At 41.3% G+C, this 20246-nt stretch overlaps 1 protein-coding gene across 2 annotated transcripts in view; it reads right to left on the reverse strand.

Annotated features, from left to right (window-relative positions):
* Positions 1 to 336: 336 nt before the first annotated feature.
* ankra2 (ankyrin repeat, family A (RFXANK-like), 2) overlaps positions 337 to 20246 on the reverse strand; it is a 32472-nt gene continuing 12562 nt past the window's right edge. For both annotated transcript variants that reach the window (XM_048527087.2, XM_048527086.2), the window contains 4 exons: positions 20121 to 20246; positions 11139 to 11205; positions 4080 to 4160; positions 337 to 2005 (listed from right to left, as the gene is read on the reverse strand). In XM_048527087.2, the coding sequence (XP_048383044.1) occupies positions 1950 to 2005; positions 4080 to 4160; positions 11139 to 11205; positions 20121 to 20246 (330 nt within the window). In that variant the 3' untranslated portion in view covers positions 337 to 1949. The remainder of the gene's footprint in view (positions 2006 to 4079; positions 4161 to 11138; positions 11206 to 20120) is intronic.

Here is a 20246-nt window from a genome sequence, read left to right on the forward strand (position 1 = left end):
TTCCTGATTAACAGTATCTGCAGATCCTTCGGTTTTTATTGGAAATACAATGCTAGTTGGAAGAGACAGAGGAATCAAAAGCCATTTGAGAACGGGATGGTGGTGGCATTTTTGAAGGACAAAGGAAAGGGACATAATGGAAGGTGCCATTGATAACATTAGCAAGCACTGGTTAATCAGCAAATGGTGTAGTGATGCTAATACACAGAACAATCAGTGATCTTTGACTTGATGATTATTCCTCATTGTATAGTCTGCTGGTTCAGAAAATTTGGAACTACAATACTCAACCTCAATACAATTTACAATACAAAGAAGTATGACACAACACATGTATAAAATGCCAACTTTCAAACATATTATTTTTATATTATTATCAAAGACAGTTTGAGTCAATGACACAATGAAACAATTCTACAATTCTTCAATTATAATGCACTAAAAGGTGGTGGAATAATCTGGTGTGAAATAATGACTGAACCTAGTGAAGATGATACTGTTCTAACCAAACAGGGCCACACATAAATTCTATGCTAGAATTCTCTAAATAATATAGTTAATACATGCTGCCTTAAACCCCGAGACAAAGAACGAGTTATCAAATTGTTCAGGAAAGCAGGTAAGATAGCGGAACTGCTCACAGGTGAACATAGTCAAGATCTATATTGAGAATAATTAATCATAAAAGAAAAAAAAAATCACAATGTGATAGGGAGCTAACCCTCTTCTGATTTTAGAAAACTGCATGCTCCGAGGAAGGAGGAGATTAATGAGAAATTAAGAATAATGAGAAATTAAGATGACAATTTCAGAAATAGAAACAAAATTCCAAAATGTCAAAGGTTAGAGGTTGGCCACATGTATGAAAAGGATCAGAAACACCATCATGTTTAAAATTCTAAGCCATGTAGAATGTCTGTTTCAAAAGAATGGAAACCAACTCTCAGGGTAAACACCTTTCTGGATACCTTTAACATCAATCAGCAGAGTGAAGGTTTGAGACATAGCTATACATAGTACCACAGTGAGTGTTACTTATTGACCAGCTAGTCCAACTTCCTAATGGAATATCAAGGAATAGAACTGGGAACTAGATTTCTTCCAGTTATGGCTACGGAGTCTCACAGCATGTTTAACAGGTAAACCTCCTACTGTGACCAATTTGGACCATCATATACACAGGGAGGCTGGTTTACAGGACACTCTGGAATATGGCTTGGGAATGCCAGCTTTCCCTAGGTAATACAAGCCCACAACCAGTGAGAAAAAATGGCTGATTAATAGTCGACATTGTAGACTTGCTTTATTCAGGCATCAGATTACCAGTGTGCCATTGATGGGTGAACTAACCCTAAATTTCCATTGACATTTCACACCTAAGGAAATACCATTTGCAGACTCTCACCACACCTCACCCCTAACCTATATTGGGGGGGGGGGGGGGGGTGGCGTGGGTAATCATTGATCAGTAAATCTTCAACTCCTAAAAATCACAACAAATTTACAAAATAATCTGAAGATTATTCACTAAGGTTCCTACCCAATACTAAAGCAGTTAGAAGGACTCCTTCTACCTCTGTATAAAATTTTTTTTACCCCACGGAAATAATCTTGATGTCTAACTTTCCTTCAGTACCTCAAACAAATAGGCTCAATTTATGGCACTTGGATAACAGAGCCGTATTTTCCAATTCAATGATGATGATTTATTAAATAAATGTATTTTAAAGCAAACCTTGAGTGCACCAGCTGTGAGTCTACAGTCATCACAATCAAACTTGGATCAAGAATAATCTTTTCATTCATCCACCATTTCTAAATTATAATCAGAATATCAATTGATATACTGTCAAATATAAACATTTTCAAGCGCTCCCTCAAGGAAGTCAGATGATGCATGTAATAGTTCAAATAATTGATTGTTCTGTGACTGCCAGAGGTGTCAGCAATCATTCCTTAATCTTCAACAGCAACTTCAGCAAATGAGCCTCAATAACCTGTTGAACTAGGAAAAGATTTTTGAATTAGAAAATAGATTGGTTCCTTTGTTCTAAAATAAACAGTGCAACACTGCTTTCATGAACAATGAAGAATGAATAAGCAAGAATGCAACACTTTGAAGTACGATATAATTAAATTTACTTAGTAAGAAAGAAATGACAAAATACAGGAAGACAGAGTTCTGCTTAGTGATGCTACTCACGAGATAATTATTGCAAGTACCAAAACTTTTCTAATGTTAATCGAAGGATCAATATTACATGCTGCACTTTATGGAGGAACTAAACAGCTCAAATAAATTTTTGCATCAAACAATTTAGTTTGCTATTTTTCCTAGAAAGAGATGCAAAATAACGAACAAAATAGCTCCAAATTTCTTGGCTATTGTTACGCTGCTGGAAAAGTAATGGTGTAGAACTTCACCCACCAGCCACTGGTTTACCTCGACTTTTAACTCCATCCCAAATTTTGAAGTTGGAATCATTTGTACAATACAGTTAGGCACCCACAGTACTGCACTGGGTGAAGTTTCAAAAGAAAAATCCAACTTGCAGTTGCTGCTTCTCCAGCACTGCAAACGAGTGCTACATGGAAATTGACTCAAACAACTAGTGGATTTAAAAATCAGTCTCACAGACAGGTGCCAGAGTTCAATATTCAGGATGCTATGGTCTGGTGTGTAGCATTATTTTTGGCAGAGTTTGAACTGTCTTCAAGGTCTGTTTCAAATGGACTGCAGAGCTGTTAAAAAAGAGAGAATCCAAGTTTTCAAAGAAAATAAAAATTCCCAAAACACATGGACTCAGGATCCTCTTGCGCAGCCTATATTGAAAACGAGCAGTGAGTGATGTTTTCAAAGTTGAAGTTAATAGTATATTTGTGATCAAGGCCAACCAAGAAAGAAGACAAAGCTATCCTTCTGGCCAACTGTCTAATCACAAATGCAATGCTTCCAAATATCTTTGTGAAGAATATTTTTGTTATTGTTGAATGTTATTTTAATGTTTAAATTAATTTGTTTTTTTTGAAACCTTTTTTAGAAACGACTTATATCATTCTTTATTTAAACTGTGACATTTGAGTTTGCTGCTTCATTTCTGAAACTTTTGCTGATACTACCGCATCCTTAAGCCAACTGGGTAACAAAGAACAAGTTTATCCAGGGAGCCATTTTCCTAAGTCAGGTCATAGTTAGGTCCAGTCTCCTCTGGAATGTGTCGCCCTCATGGATGTTATGATGGCTTCATGCAGGGGCAACTAAGGAATTTAGGATGCTTAACAATAGTATACCCCTGCTATATCTTCTGGTAAATCATATCACCAAATAAAATTAGTTTTAAGATAAACATTCCTGATGTTATTTATTAGCACTATTTTACTTTTGAACTCTCTTATTAAGAACCATTTTAAGCAGCTTAAGAACTCATTAAGAAGTTTAAAAAATACTCAGATATAGATCCAACTACGACTGAATGATGCAGGGAATCTAACTGCTTCCTTCACTACAAACCTGTAGAAGGTGTTAATTAGAAAACAGTAGTATTTTTTGCAGCACATTATACAAAAGTGGCCCTACCTGTCAGTGAAATGAGTATAACACAAACTAAAAATATTTGTATTGATGATGAATGGCATTGTGCCCTAGAACACTAATATTTAGAGGGGTCAAAAGGTGCAGGCTCATGTCCTGTTCAACTTAGTTTCTGAGTTGAGTCATATCATATAGAGATATGTCAAAATAAAAGTTGCAGCATGCTTGCGGCATGAGAGAGAAATTCAGAGAACGAAACTACAATAAATTCCTGAATCTTCCCAGTATCAATGGTAGCTGACTAAAAGCCACTAGCCCTAAACTTGAAATATGTGGTAAGCTATCCTGTTGCACACAAATTTCAAGCAATTTATGAATGAGGGAGGGAACAATGTATCATCAATTACTCCGCTCTGCTTGTTGAGAATTTTTTTTAAATACGGGGATATTTAACACAGTGTTTGAAAAAAAGAGTAATGTACATCCAGAAGTGATTTAATTTTTACTTTCAACTATGTTAAATAATAAAATCAAAATTAGTAACTACCATTCTTGAAACCCAACCCAACAGCCATATCCATAGCATTGAATCCAGAATCAGTTTCAACAGTTGGATCAGCACCATATTCTGCAAAATGAACAAGAACTTGTCAAATCAAAGAATTACTGAAATCTAAAGATGATATTCAATTTAAGGCCTTGATAACTCAACTAATTGAATAGTTTGTACTTCTGTGATGAAATAGACAGCATATAGAGTAGGATAGATGAGAATCAACAACAAAATTTCAGTGGCTTGCATTTAAACTGAAAATGAAATATGTAGCATCAATAGTTTTGCATTAGATGTGGTAAATGATATTCTAATTGGAAAATGTGGTGAAGCGTTTGGGCATAAGAACATAAGAACCAGGAGCAGGAGTAGGCCATCTGGCCCTTCTATAAGACCATGGCTGACCTTTTTGTGGCCCCAGTTCCACTTGTCTACCGTCTATGCATCGTTTCCCAAATATAGAGCAGCATCAGAACCGGGAGCAGGAGTAGGCAATCCTATAAGATTCAATAAGATTATGGTTGTTTTTATGGCCTCAGTTCCACTTACCAACCCTCTTACTATAACCCTTAATTACTTTACTGTTCAAAAACCTATCTTAGTTTTATAAACGTTCATAGAGGTACCCTTAACTAGTTCACTGGGCAAGGAAATCCACACATTCAGAACCCTTTGGGTGAAAAAGTTCCTCCTCAATTCAGCCCTAAATCTCCTCCCTCTAAATTTGAGGCTATGCCCTTTTGTTCTAGATTCACCTGCCAGTGGAAACAACCTCCCTGCTTCTATCCTGTCTATTCCCTTCATAATTTTGTATGTTTCTGTAAGATCCTCCTTCATTCTTCTAACTTCCAATGAACTTAATCCCAGTCTATTCAGCCTCTCCTCATAAGCCAACCATCTCAACTCTGGAATCAAACTAGTGAATCTCCCCTGCACCCACTCCAATGCCAACAAAACGGAACACAGTGTTCCAGATGTGGCCTCATCAGCACTCTATACCACTGCAACATAACCACCCTGCTTCTAAACCCAAGTCCTCTAGCAATGAAGGGCAAAATTGCATTTGCCTTCTTAATTACCTGTTGTACCTGCAAACCAGCCTTCTGCAATTCATGCACAAGGACACCCAGGTCCCTCTGCACAGCAGCATGCTGGAATTTTTTATCGTTCAAGTAATAGTCCCTTTTACTGGTAACACTGGCTCTGGGCTACATTAATCTGCAGTTCCACTTCATCCTCCAGCTCATCGACCATGCTAACAAGAAACCTTTTCCTTGTCCTTTCAGACATCAAGGCCCACAAGATGCAACAATTCAGAGATACCCACAGCCCTGTGGAACTTTCCCCCCGTTTCTTCCATCTGACTCTATCCACCTTCTGTTAGATATTCACCATTCCTTCTAGCCTTCTGCTCTCCATTGCTGAACGTTCTGTAATCAGCAAAGGTCTCAGCTTTATAAAAACCAAAAGAATTGCAGGTGCTGTAAATCAGGAACAAAAACAAAGTTGCTGGAAAAGCCCTGCAGGTCTGGTAGTGTCTGTGGAAGAGAATACGGAGTTAACGTTTTGGGTCTGGTGACCCTTCCTCTGGTGGTGGCTGGGAAAACATCAGTTTATATGCAGAAAAGAAGGTGGTGGGTGGGGTAGGGAGTAAACGCTAGGATACAGCCCAAAGAGAGGGAAAGACAGTTGGACAGACAAAGGAGTTGCTAACGATCAGGCTGGAAGTGTGAATAGTTGTTAATGGGGGCTGTTAGCAATTAACAACAGGGGGTGTGTAGTGGTAGGCAATGTGGTAACAAGGCCCAGCATGCGGGGTGGGGGCTGGGACATGGAAGAGTTTAGGCCCTGAAATTAGTGAACTCAATATCGAGTCCAGAGGGCTGTAGGGTCCCCAAGCAGAAAATGAGGTGTTGTTCCTCCAGCTTGTGTTGGGATCCACTGGAACTCCGTAGCAAGCCGGAGACAGTGATGTTGACCAGGGAGCAGGGTGGTACGTTGAAGTGCAGGCAACAGGTAGTTCAGGATCTTTTTTGCAAGCAGAACGTGCATGTTTTGCAAAGCAGTCGCCATTCTATGCTTCGTTTCCCCAATGGACTTAGCTTTATTCCTCTGCGTTCCCACCTTAACTCATTTTGGGCAATGACATGACATCAAATTCTCCTTCTGCCATCTTGCCTCAGTGCCCATTTCTTTGGACAAGGATTCTCTTCCCGTCCCTCAACCCTTTCGCCCAGTTTCAATATTTTCCCTCCACCTGGCCCCCTCCCTCTGACCTCTTACCTGCACTCAGTCTGTTCATCGAGAACTCTTGATGTGACACTGGTTGCCACAGTTTCTCTGCCCCTTCTCACCCAATCTAACCTCTCTCATTCTGAACTGACTGCACTCTATGCACTTAGATCCAACCCTGACTTTGTTATCAAGCCTGCTGATAAGGGTGGTCTTGTTGAAGTCTGGCGTACTGACCTCTATATCACAGAAACTGAGTATCAGCTCTCAGATACCTCTTCCTTTCTTCCCCTGGACCATGATCCCACCATGACACAAAAGGCCATTGTATCAACTACAGTAACTGACCTCATTTCATCCGATGAACTCAACTCCTAGCTGATAGTCCTCAAGCCCTACACAGCTCACTTCTACCTTCTTCCAAAATCCACAAACAGGACTACCCTGGCACACACATTGTTTTAGCCTGCTCCTGCCAAGCAAAACTCATCTCTCCCTACCGCGATTCAGTCTTCCTTCCCTTGGTCCAGTCCCTGCCACGTATATTCACGATTCCTCTGATGGTTTGCGCCAGTTTCAAAACTTCCAGTTTGCAGGCTCCATCCAGGTCCACTTCACAATGGACATGCAATTCCTTTACATGTTCATCTCCCAAAACGATGGGCTTAGGGCTCTTCACTTCTTCCTGGAGCAAAGGACTGAACCATCCCCATCTGCCACCACAACCCTCCTTCGCTTGGCCAAGCTGGTCCTCACCCTCAACAACTTTTCTTTTAACTCTTCTCACTTTCTTCAGGTCAGAGGGATGACCACAATTTTGCCTGTCTCTTCGTGGGGTATGTGGAACATTCCCCATTCCAGTCCTGTTCCAGTCCCCACCCACAACTCTTTCTCCGATATATCGATGATATCATTGGTGGTGCTTCCCTCTCTCATCAGCATTGGAAAAGTTCATCGATTTTGTTTCCAATTTCACCTGCCCTATCCCTGACTACTCTCTTCCCTTCCTCAACATCTCTGTTTCCATTTCTGGGAATAGACTGGCCATCAACATCTACTAGATACTCACCAACTTCCTGGATATACATCCTCGCACCCTGCTTCTTGTAAACACTCTATTCCATTCTCTCAGTTCCTCTGTCTCCATCACAAATGTTCAGGTGAGGCCAACTTTGATAAAAAGTGCCTCCAAAATGTTCACCTTTTTCCTCAATCAAGGATTCCTCCAGCACTGTTGTTGACAGGATCCTCAAATCTAGTCCAATCCATCTCCTGCACTTTTGTCCTTACCTACTCTTTTCACTTCCTCAATGATAGGGTTCCACTTGTCCTTACCTACCATTCCACTAGCATCCACATCCAGAATATTAGGAGATGCCATTTCACAACTTCCAGCGAAATGCGACCAAACAAACAAACCCCTCCTTTGTCCGTCTTCCGCAGGGATCCTTCCATCCGGGACATCCTGGTCCACTCTTCCTTCACTTCCAACGCCACCCACAGTCCCACAGCACCTTCTCCTGCAACCACTGAAGGTGTAACACCTGCCCATTTGCCTCCTCCCTCCCCAGTATCCAAAGGTCCAAACGTACCTTCCAGGTGAAGCAACAGCCCACCTGCACTCCTCAGAATGTAATTTACTGCATTCACTGCTCGCGATGTGGTCTCCTGGAGTTGGGAACCCCAGTAGTGTGTCAAAGTTTTCAGACGACACTTAGATGAGTGGTAGAGCAAAGTGTGCATAAGAATCAAAGTTTTGCAGAGGACTATAGGTAGTTTAAGCGAGTGGGCAAAGGTCTGGTGGATGGAGTACAATGTTGATAAATGTAAGTCCTCCATTTTGGTAGGAATAACAGTAAAAAGGACAATAATTTGAAGGTCTCAACCAGAAATGTCAGCTTTCCTGCTCTCTGAAACTGCTTGGCTTGCTATGTTCATCCAGTTCTACAACTTGTTATCTCAGACTCTCCAGCTTCGGCAGTTCCTACTATCTCTGTAACAAGTATTTGAACAGTAGTTTTATTTCTCTACTTATTTGTGGAATGTGGGTGTCACTGGCTGGCCAGCATTTCTTGCCCATCCCTAGTTACCCTTCAGAAGGTGGTGGTGAGCTGCCTTCTTGCTGCAACTGTACAAAACGCTAGTGCGGCCCCACTTGGAATACTGCGTGCAGTTCTGGTCGCCCCATTACAGGAAGGATGTGGAAGCATTGGAAAAGGTGCAGAGGAGATTTACCAGGATGTTGCCTGGTCTGGAGCGCAGGCCCTATGAAGAAAGGCTGAGGGACTTCGGTCTATCCTCATTAGAGAGAAGGAGGCTAAGGGGGGATTTAATAGAGACAGACAAGATGATCAGAGGATTAGACAGGGTGGACAGTGAGAGTCTTTTTCCGAGGATGATGACTTCAGCTTGTACGAGGGGGCATAGCTACAAATTGAGGGGTGATAGATTTAAGACAGATGTCAGAGGCAGGTACTTTACTCAGAGAGTGGTAAGGACGTGGAACGCCCTGCCTGCCAATGTAGTTAACTCAGCCACATTAGGGGCATTTAAACAGTCCTTGGCTAAGCATATGGATAATGATGGGATAGTGTAAGGGGAGGGGCTTAGATTAGTTCACAGGTCGACACAACATCGAGGGCCTGTTCTGCGCTGTATTGTTCTATGTTCAATGTTCTACGTTCTATGAACTGCTACAATCCTCCTGCTGTGGGTTGACCCACAATAATCTTAGGGAGGGAATTCTGGGATTTTGACCCAGTGACACTGAAGGAACGGCAATATATTTCCAAGTCAGGATGGTGAGTAACTTGGAGAGGCACTTGGAGGTGGTCGTGTTCCCATATGTCTGATGCCCTTGTCCTCCTGGATGGAAGTGATCAAGGGTTTGAAAGGTGTTGCCTGAAGATCTTTGGTGAATTTTTGCAGTGCATCTTGTGAATAGTACATACTGCTGGTACTGAGTGTTGATAGTGGAGCATTGCAGCATGCTGCTGAGCAGAGGGATCTGGGTATCCTTGTGCATGAATTGCAGAAGGTTGGTTTGCAGGTACAACAAGTATTTAAGAAGGCAAGTGTAACTTTATTCTTCATTGCTAGAGGGCTTGGGTTTAGAAGCAGTGTGGTTATGTTGCAGCTGTATAGGGTGCTGGTGAGGCCACATCTGGCGTACTGCATTCAGTTTTGGGGTCCTTACTTGAAAAAGAAATAACTGGCATTGGAGGGGGTGTAGAGGAGATTCACTAGGATTCCAGAGTTGAGAGGGTTGGCTTATGAGGAGAAGCTGAAGAGGGTGGTATTAAGTTCACTAGAATTTAGAAGGATGAGGGTGGATCTTATAGAAACATATAAAATTACAAAGGGAGTAGACAGGATAGAAGCAGGGAGGTTGTTTCCACTGACAGTTGAAACCAGAACAAGATGGCATAGCCTCAAACCTAGACGGAAGAGATTTACGGCTGAATTGAGGAGGAACCTCTTCACCTAAAGAGTTGTGAATGTGTGGAATTCTTGCCCAGTGAATAAGGCTTCCTCAATTAATGTTTATAAAACTAAGATAGATAGTTTTTTGTACAGTGAAGTAATTAAGGGTTATGGTAAGAGGGTTGGTAAGTGGAACTGAGGCCATGAAAACATTAGCCACAAGATAGCCTACTCCTGCTCCTGGTTCCTATGTTCCTCTACATTGGGGAAACAATGTGTAGATTGGATGATAGCTTCGAAGAACATCCACGTTCTGCCCACAGAAAACAGCTTCCAGTTGCCTTCCACTTCAACACACTGCCTGTTACCTGGCCAAAATCTCTGTCTTAGGCATGCTGCAGCATTCTAGCAAAGCTCAGCTCAAGCTGGAAGAACAACACCCTATTTCTCCTCGGAAACCCTGCAACCCTCTGAACTCAATATCTGGTTCAATAATTTTAGGGCCTAAGCTCTCCCATGTCCTAGCCTCCTACCCCATACATCAGGCCTTGCTATCACACAGTCTGCGATTACACACTACCCAGTGTTAGTCACTAACAGTCCCCATTAACAGCTATTCACCCTCCTAGCCAGATCATTATCTGCTCCTTTGTCTATCCAGCTGCTCTTCTCTCTCTTCGGGCTCTAACCCCACCTACTGTTTGCTCCTTAGCCCCTCCCCCACCTCCTTCTTCAACTTTTCTGACAAGGGTCCAGACCCAAAATGTCAGCTTTCCTGTTCCTCTGATTCTACTTGGCCTGGTGTGTTCATCCAACTCTAAACCTTGGTATCTCAGATTCTCCAGCATCAACAGTTCCTACTATCTCTGAATCAGTTTTAACATCTAGAGTGAGAACAGTTTACAAAAACCAGCTACCATGGGGATTAAGAGGGGAACGTGTGTTATCAACAGTTTGTAGTGGGAATTAAGTCAACTGAGGTAGAGGTGTGCCTTGTGACCTAAGCGATCTTGGAGAAGGCACAAGGAGCAATTGTAAATAACAGAGAAATATACAGAATATACTTTAGCATAAATTTGGTACCAGTGGTTTCACAAAATGAACAAAGGCAGCAGAGGTTCATATTGGTTGATTTCAATCTCGGTGACAAAGGTGTCCATTAACTCATCGCAGCTATCATTGGAAGAGAGGGTAAAGGAGGTGGGGATTATTAAAAAGGTTTCAAAAGAGAATTTGCAGCAATGATTAAGAAAAAAAAATTAGGATTTTTTAATAAACAATATTTTACAAGTTGTGAACAGCCGAAGCCCATATTTCATACAGGAGGATCAAATACCTTATACAGAATAATTTGCAGGGCAGATTAAAACCACATTATCAGGTGTTATGTTAGCTCACCCAACAGAGTCTCCACACATTTCACATGATTTCCATGTACGGCATAAAGCAAAGGAGTTCCACCATTCTGCAAATAGAAACAGAGCAATAAAATTTTCAAAATTTCACTAAATACGTTACCCAAATTTAAAAAACAAAAATTTATCACACTCATTTCTGACTAAGATCAGATGACTGTTAATGCTTAGTGTAAGTGACCATGGTGTGGTTGGATTGTTGTAAAAATTCAACTGGTTGAACTAATGCCATCAAGAAAGTATTCTGTTCTTTCTTGGACTGGCCTTCATTTATGGCCAGGCCCACATTAAACTGTTTTTCCTTAAAAAAATTGAAAAATTCTGCAAATGATACAAATTTGAAATGAAATCAGAAAGTAATGGAAATACTAAGCAATATCTTTGGAGAGTAATACTACTTCAGATTAACCAGCTTTCATCAGAATTTACTCTTATCTGTTCTCTGAAAATGTCCAAACAAGCCACTTGCTCGATAAAATGCAGTTCATGAAGGCCCATGACCATTGTCTGACTCCCCATTGTCCACCATCTACAAGGCACAAGTCAGAAATGTGAAGGGATGCTCTCCATTTGTCTGGATGAGAGCACCTCTAACAACTCACAAGAAGCTTGACACCATCCAAGACAAAGCAGTCCACTTGATTGGCAAAACATCCAGAAATATCCATTTCCTCTATTACAGTTGCTAAGTAGCAACGATGAGTACCATCAACAGGATGCATTGCAGAAGGCTCATTATGCAGAACTTTCGAAATCCATGACCACTTCCATTCAGAAGGACATAGACAGCAGATACATTGGAAAACCTCCTCCTACAAATTCCTCTCTAAGTTACTCACCATTCTGACTTGAAAATATATCACCCTTCCTTCAGTGTGACTGGGTCAAAATCCTAGTATTCCCTTCCTAATGGCATTATGGGTCTACATACAGCATATGGGCTGCAGTAATTCATTACCACCTTCTCAAGGGCAACAAGAGATGGGCAATAATTGCTTGATCTAGCCAGTGGTACTCACATCCCACCAATATTTTTTCAGAATGGGAAATAAATGTCCGTCTAGCCAGTGACACTTAAATACAGAAAGATTAATTTCTCAGGTGCTTTGGACTGTTGTGATTCACTCTATCTCCCTCACTTTACCTGACAGAAGGAGCAGCGCTCCGAAAGCTTGCGATTTCAAATAAACCTGTTGGACAATAGCCTGGTGTTGAGTGGCTTCTGACTTTTTCCCTCAAAACAGTATGGGTCATGAAACAAAAATCGAAAGAACTGCAAATGCTGTAAATCAGGAACAAAAACAGAGACTACCGGAAATGTTCAGCAGGTCTAGCAGCATCTGCGAAGAAAAAAAAATTCAGAGTTTACGTTCCTGATCCGTTGATCGCTCCTCAGCATCATTTGAGCCCAAGGCTTAGTGGTCAGCAGACTTTAAGAGCTCCTTATGAATAGTTTGGTGAGAAGTACAACCATTAAACATGTTGCATTTCTTTGCCGTCAGCCTTCACGTTGGATGAAATATAGCTCTTTACACAATGATTCAAACGTCTGCAAAATTCTGATCTCTAGGAATAACGGTGTATTTCATTGTAACCCAAACCATAGTGGGTACTTAATCATATATTCTCATTCATGTTTTTCCAATATTGCCTACCAGTAGCTGACATCCTGAATCTTAAAGAGTTTCTTATGAGCTGTATGAATCCAAAACAATCAAAAGCCAATTGTAGCTTACATGCTAGCGTAAACCTTGAAATTACAAATACTCAAGTTCAGTTTTGCATACTACACTTTTCGGTCATCTTTGATGTTTTATCAATTTTATATTGTTAATTCAATAAGGAATGTAACATTAGTTCAGCTGATATACCTTCCACTTCATTCAGGCTGCAGCCCAGAAAAAATAAAATGTACAATCATACTTCCTAGATTATCACAGTATACCATTAGTATTCACTTTCACTTAGAATTCTTGCTGATTTATTTTACTCCTGGCTCCATAGGTACAAACTCACAACCACTTTCACATATATTCAAATAGGTAATATGATATCATAACTTTATGACTTTTACATGAATTTCGCAGTAATATACCAAAAGGCTTACATTTCACTAATTACTAGAGGAATATTTGAACATGTAAAATTCTATAGTAACAAATTCTACTTGTGACTATATTTTCCAGCAAAGGAGCTATTAAATTCATGGAGAAACAGCCATTGAACAATTTTTGTGTACAAAGCCTCCATGATGGTAGTGAATAAATAACATAGAACATAGAACATTACAGCACAGTACAGGCCTTCGGCCTTCAATGTGGTGCCGACCTGTCATACTGATCTCAAGCCCATCTAACCTACACTATTCCATGTACGTCCATATGCTTATCCAATGACGACTTAAATGTACCTAAAGTTGGTGAATCTACTACCATTGCAGGCAAAGCATTCCATTCCCTTACTACTCTCTGAGTAAAGAAACTACCTCTGATATCTGTCCTATATCTTTCACCCCTCAATTTAAAGCTATGCCCCCTCGTGCTCGCCACCACCATCCTGGGAAAAAGGCTCTCCCTATCCACCCTATCTAACCCTCTGATTATTTTATATGTCTCAATTAAGTCACCTCTCAACCTTCTTCTCTCTAATGAAAACAGCCTCAAGTCCCTCAGCCTTTCCTCGGAAGACCTTCCCTCCATACCAGGCAACATCCTAGTAAATCTCCTCTGCACCCTTTACAAAGCTTCCACATCCTTCTTATAATGCGGTGACCAGAACTGTACGCAATACTCTAAGTGCGGCCGCACCAGAGTTTTGTACAGCTTCACCATGACCTCTTGGCTCCGGAACTCGATCCCTCTATTGATAAAAGCTAAAACACTGTATGCCTTCTTAACAGCCCTGTCAACCTGGGTGGCAACTTTCAAGGATCTGTGTAGATGGACACCGAGATCTCTCTGCTCATCTACACTACTAAGAATATTACCATTAGCCCAGTACTTTGCCTTCCGGTTACTCCTACCAAAGTGCATCACCTCACACTTGTCTGCATTAAACTCCATTTGCCACCTCTCAGCCCAGCTCTGCAGCTTATCTATGTAATACTGTTACATCTGATTCCAGTTCCTCTCTCAAACTACAGGATGAATTCTATCATATTATGGTCACTGTCCCCTTGGGGTTCCTTCACCTTAAGCTCCCCAATCAAGTCTGTCTCATTATACATCACCAAATCCAGAACTGACTGTTCCTAGTGGGTTCTACCACAAGCTGCTCCAAATAAACTCACCTCATACATATTCCATGCATTCCTTCCTTTGGGACCCATTACCAACCTTTCTAATATGGCTTTGCTATCTTTTGATTTACTTTTTGCCCCGCATCCTGACCTGTATATAACTCCCATCATGGTCTTTTTCCTTGATGGTCTTCTATATAAATAACTGACTGACTGCACACCTATTAATTATGATTGTAGAAATGGTCACTCAGTAAGTGACTAATCATCAGTCTACAAATACATAAACTGTCAATCTATGACATTGTTAGGACCAAATATTTTTATTTTCATGCTTTCAAAAACTAGGAAATGAAATGAGAAAGAATGGTTTGAAAAACCATTGTTTGAAATTCTGCAGCTTTGAAAGCAGGTAACCTGATACCCATTACCTAGATGTTATACATTATCGTATATGGAGTAATGGAGTTCAGAGATACAGAAACCATTTCAAACTATTTAGTTGTATTAACCCTATCTACAATAGGTTATCTCAGAAAATATAACTAAGCAGAATTTAAATCAATAAGATTTAAAGATAGAATAATGCAACCATTTAAAATTCTAATTTAACTTAATATATTTCTAAGATTTTATTTGTCTTATAAAGTCTTGGGATTGATTATTGAACATACAGCTTGAGATTTTCCATTTTGAAATTAAAGTATAATGTTGAACATTATATTCGTCAATGCCTGGGATGAATTACCTCAACGATCACGTGCTTCTCAACTCAATTCCTATGCAAGTGAAATATTGCGTGAGTCAATCAGCAAATCATGTGGCTAACAAACTAGGAGATCTGAGGATTCCAAATGAGAGTTGGACCTCCCAGGCACCATATTTAAAGACCAGCAGGACAGAACTTCATTCACTGCAAAGTAAGAACTTCCCCCCAGTCTGAGATGGCTCTCCCAGAACCCTAGGGACGCCTCCAAGAAGTCCACCCTGGCTCTCAGATTACCAGTTACTGCCTTTGAGGCACTGATTGACTCTTATTTGGTGGATGAGCATCCACTTCTCTGTTAACTGCACCCAGAGGCCATCTGATCAGACCCGGCCAGTCGGGGCCAAGATCGCATTGAGGTTTGGTGCGATTGGACTGGAAAGCAGAGCAGGAACGTCAGTTATTGTCTGCTCTGTGCAAGGGTAAGTGGCATTACTACAAACGAAGGATGGAGGAGGCCATTCACTTTCTCACGACTGTAATGGTTCCCACATTTGAGGGCTTGGATACGTCCATGGAAAGGATACCTACTGCCTTGGAGGTCCAGGTCTAGCGGTATGGTCAGTGACTGCTGGATTTGTCCTCAGATTTGTACACCATTCCTCTAGCTATGGTACTATGCATCAGTGTGCAGTGATGGGGTGAGGCAACGTGCCAGGAGGAACAGACAGGGAGAAAGAGCAGCAGGTAGGCACCCAGGCAATTTCATCTCATTCACTCCAGAGATGCCCTGCCCGTCTACCTCCTCACAACCAGCAACTGCATTTGTTTCAGTGATTCAGGCTGGGGGAGGGGGATGGGGGGGGCGCGGGGTACAGAGTCTGTACCTGCACCCACACAGGAAACTCGCAGCAGGAAAAGATCTGGGCTCTAATCCTCAGGAGTGCCTGCCAAAGTCTTCAAGGTCACCACAGCATGCCATTCAGCATGTGTCCTCTACTCCAGGTGCAGAAGTGAGCCCGCACCTAGAAATAATGAGAAAGAAAACTTCTAAGGGCACATCAAGGTATAAGTGTTTAATCACTGTACAGAATAAGCAGTTCTGCAAATATATCTTCACTTGTATTGTTCTAATTTCTATTGTGGTCTTATTGTCCAGTATGATCACACAAGGTTCTTTGAAGTGAAAGATGTGGCGCATCTTCAGTCAGCAAAAAGATATGTTACATTTCAATCATTATGCCTTGGTTCTTCTCTCATAATTAACAAAGTGGGTGACCAGAGGTCATCCCATCCAACATGGAGTCTCACAACCTCACTTTAGAGAATGCAGTCTATGTGCTACAAGTGAACCTTGGGGAACATGATGCCAATGATAAGGTCTAGGGGAGGAACCAGGGCCTCAGATGTCCATTTAACAGGCACACCTTCTGGGACCAGTGGCTCCTTAGGAAGTCTCAGGATGTTGGACACCTCCAAAAGCATATTGATAGGTTAAGTAAGTGGGCAAAAAGTTGGCAAATACAGTATAGTGAGGGAAAATATGAAGTTGTTCATTTTGGAAGGGAGAACAAAAGAACAGAATATTATTTAAATGGAGAAAAACTGAAGATTGCTGCAACACAAAAGGGACTTGGGTACTTATACATGGAACACAGAAAGCCAGCACACAGATACAGAACGTAATCAAGAAAGCTAATGGAATGTTGGCACTTATTTAAAGGATGTTGGACTATAAAAGAGTAGGCAAGTCTTACTACAGATGTGGTCTCACAAGCAACTTCTACAGTTGGAGTATTGTGAGCAGTTGTGGTCCCCTTATTTCAGCAAATATATTACAGGGGAGGCAGTTCACAGACAATTCTCAGGACGAGCCCTGTCTTTTGAGCAAAGGCTAATAGGTTGGGGGCTCCACTTACTGGAGTTTAAAAGAATGGGTGATGATCTCATTGAATCATATAGGATTCTTAAGGGACTTTACAGGGTAAATGCTACACAGTTTCAGAATGAAAGAGAGCCAATTTTAAACTAAGACGAGGAGGAATTTCTTCTTTCAGAGGGTTCAGTGTCTGTGGAACTCCTTGCAACAGAGCTATGGGAGTAGAGTCCCTTTGCATATTTAAGACTGAGATAGATAGATTCTTGATCAGTAGGGGAATCAAGGGTTATGAGGCAAGAGCAGGAAGGTGGGCGTGAGGAATGTCAAATCACCCATCATCGTACTGAATAGTGGAGCAGGCTTCATGGGCCGAACAGCCTACTCCTGTTCCTATTCCTTATTTTGTCTTATCGTCTAGGTATTCACCAGGGACCATTTTAACAGAAACATCCAGCAGGGTAAGGTAGTGAAAGAGGTCCACGTATCACAACAGTTTTAACACTAAAGTTGATCCAAGGCATCCAGGGCAAAGTTTAGATATACACTGTAGCTTTTATTGAGGTGAGGATATTACAGCATCAGTTGAATGGAAAAGTCAAAGATTTTATTGCATAGCGAGTTTTGACAAGATTTGTAGCTCAGGTTGAGGTTCTGGATGTGAGTTTGCTCGCTGAGCTGGGAGGTTAATTTTCAGACCATTTCTAGGTAACATCATCAGTGAGCCTCCGACGAAGCGCTGGTGTTATGTCCCGCTTTCTATTTATTGCATGGATAAATTAGAAAAAATAAGTCAAAGAGGAACATGGCATACTGCAGACAGAGAGTTCACAGCCAATATGCAAATGAAATGATAAAAAAAAACAGAAAAGGTCTCAACAATTCATCTTGGAAGCTGGCAGCTGTGACGTTCTCTATGGCCTCTTGGGCTCAACAGACCACTACCCTGTCTTCATCTCTTTGATAAACCACCTAATCCACATTACAATCCTCACCCTCATCATCCTCCTCAGAGGTTTCATCTCATTTCTGCATCATGTGCTCTGTCAATACATCCCTCTTTGGCGAGTGAGATTGTGGATGGTGCGGCAGACTATGATGATGCACGACACCCTATTTAGGATGTAGTGCATGATGTCATGCAATCAGTTCAGGCAGCCAGGTGTGTAGAGGGTATTTCTTGTTGCCCAAGAATCATAAGTGTACAGGCAGAAAGTCTTTCATAAGGCCCACCACCTGTAAGTGATCCAGGATGTACATGACATGGCGTTTTCCTGGTATCTAAGTTAGACCTGCAAAATCTGGCTGTTGCGATCATCAATAATTTGAACATTAGGGGATTGGAATCCTTTTCTATTGAGGAAGACTGCTGGTTCATTATGGGGGAGCTCTGATTGCTATTTAGGTGCATTTGTTAGCACCCTGCCCCTGCAAGAAACCAGCAACAGCTAAGCATGCGAATGCCCCATTATTTGACTCTAAGTATCAAGGGGCAAAAAAAGATGAATTGGTAAGCTGGTGCGAAGAAAACATACCAATGTGATTATGAGTTGTGGACTGTTTAATGCCACGGAGGTTTCCAGTAGCTCCATGAAATGACATGCTGGCAAAGAAGTTAAAGACACCTGATACCTTTTGGGCTACCCAGTCCTATGACTGCAGGTCCTCATCCAGTAGCTATCATTGGTGTGACAGCATAGTTCAGATATTCTTGCAAATAGCTGCACCCAAAATCATAGATCCTGTATTGCACAAGAGCCCTATTCTGCGTTAGGGCTCTTGTCCTGCTGCTTCTTCGTTTGAAGGCTGTTTGGCTGCTGCCGTTATTGTCACAGATGGAGTTCTTTTTGCTGTCTTCTGCAATGGTCCCTTTGCAGAAGGCCATAGAACTGCTGGTTTGACATCTAATATCCCCAACTTACAGCAGGTCTGGCAGGACAGTAAGAGAAAGTACACACAGTCTTAACAAAGAGATATTTCACTCCTAAAATCCTTCCCCATAAAGGTCTAGGTTATAGCCCCACAGAGGGGAGTGTTGTACCTGAGCAGGGCACCAAGGAAAATGCACTGACTGACCATAGTCTACTTTCACCCCAGTAACTATGCCTCCCCTTTCTTTTTCACACCAGGCCATGTTCTTCATGCGCATGCAGCATGATGGCTGTGTAAGCTCTTGGAACAGGCAACACTCATGATATTGATAGAGCACTGTCACACAGCAACATGCATTCTCTTCATTCCCCCCCATCCCCACCACCGCCCAATATCATGTTTATGTATTTCCCATGGCCACATATTCCTACTTTTCCTTCTGTGCCAAAGCTTCCCCTTCAGCAACAAGCTGTCTTGTCTTCTATATTGAACTGCCACTTGAGAAGCTGATGAGTCATTGTTACACAGTTGGGTGCAGCAACGGCCCAAAAACACACTGTATGTTAACTAATGCATAGTCACCTATTGCATTTCTAAGAAAAAAAACATAGGCAAGGAGCATTCCAAAATAACTGAAGGAGGCAGCAAAATCTATGTACTCACCTGGATCTAAGGCACAGGATCAAAGTCGTCAGCTCACAGCTGAATGATGCAATGGAGTTTCTGAAGCGTTGCATTTTTCATTGGACATAACTTATTGGAAAGGGCATGTTAATTTATCTATCTAAGGAGCGAGGACTTAATTGAGAAAGTTTATTTCAAAAGCGAGAATCTGATTTTTGGACGCTTGCCCAATTAACTCATACTCACCATTGCTTTTGACACCACAGTGAGTGGAAAATCATGCCTATTCTATCCACAAACCCTTAAGAGAAATTAAACTTGACAACGTGGGAAACCTTAATTAGCATGTATATCTGAAATGTAAAATTGCTGAAGTTTGAGGTTAATGACCACCCGTACTGATATTATTTCAGCTATATTAGATTGTCAGGCTCAGCAATGGCTTCCAAATTTCTCAGAACATATGTTTTGAATGAACAGAAGGTAGAGAAACTAGAAGGGTTTATTTGATAAATGACAATAAATTCAACATAAACTGTTCCCAGCTGGCAGTTTTACTTTCTACCGAATTTGTTTTTACATAAAACTAATATTTTAAGTAAAATTAAAAAGGAAAAATATTGGCCAATAGATTCCTGATATTACTTACCCAGTCATATTCATTCACATCACACCCATAGTCAAGCAGCATGTTTACAATATTCGAGTAGCCTTTACTGCTGGCAAGTGACAGTGCACTCTCTCTCCCATTTGCTAAAAGATGTGGATCACCTCC

The sequence above is a fragment of the Stegostoma tigrinum genome, chromosome 3, assembly GCF_030684315.1.
Source record: "Stegostoma tigrinum isolate sSteTig4 chromosome 3, sSteTig4.hap1, whole genome shotgun sequence".
NCBI lineage: Eukaryota > Metazoa > Chordata > Chondrichthyes > Orectolobiformes > Stegostomatidae > Stegostoma > Stegostoma tigrinum.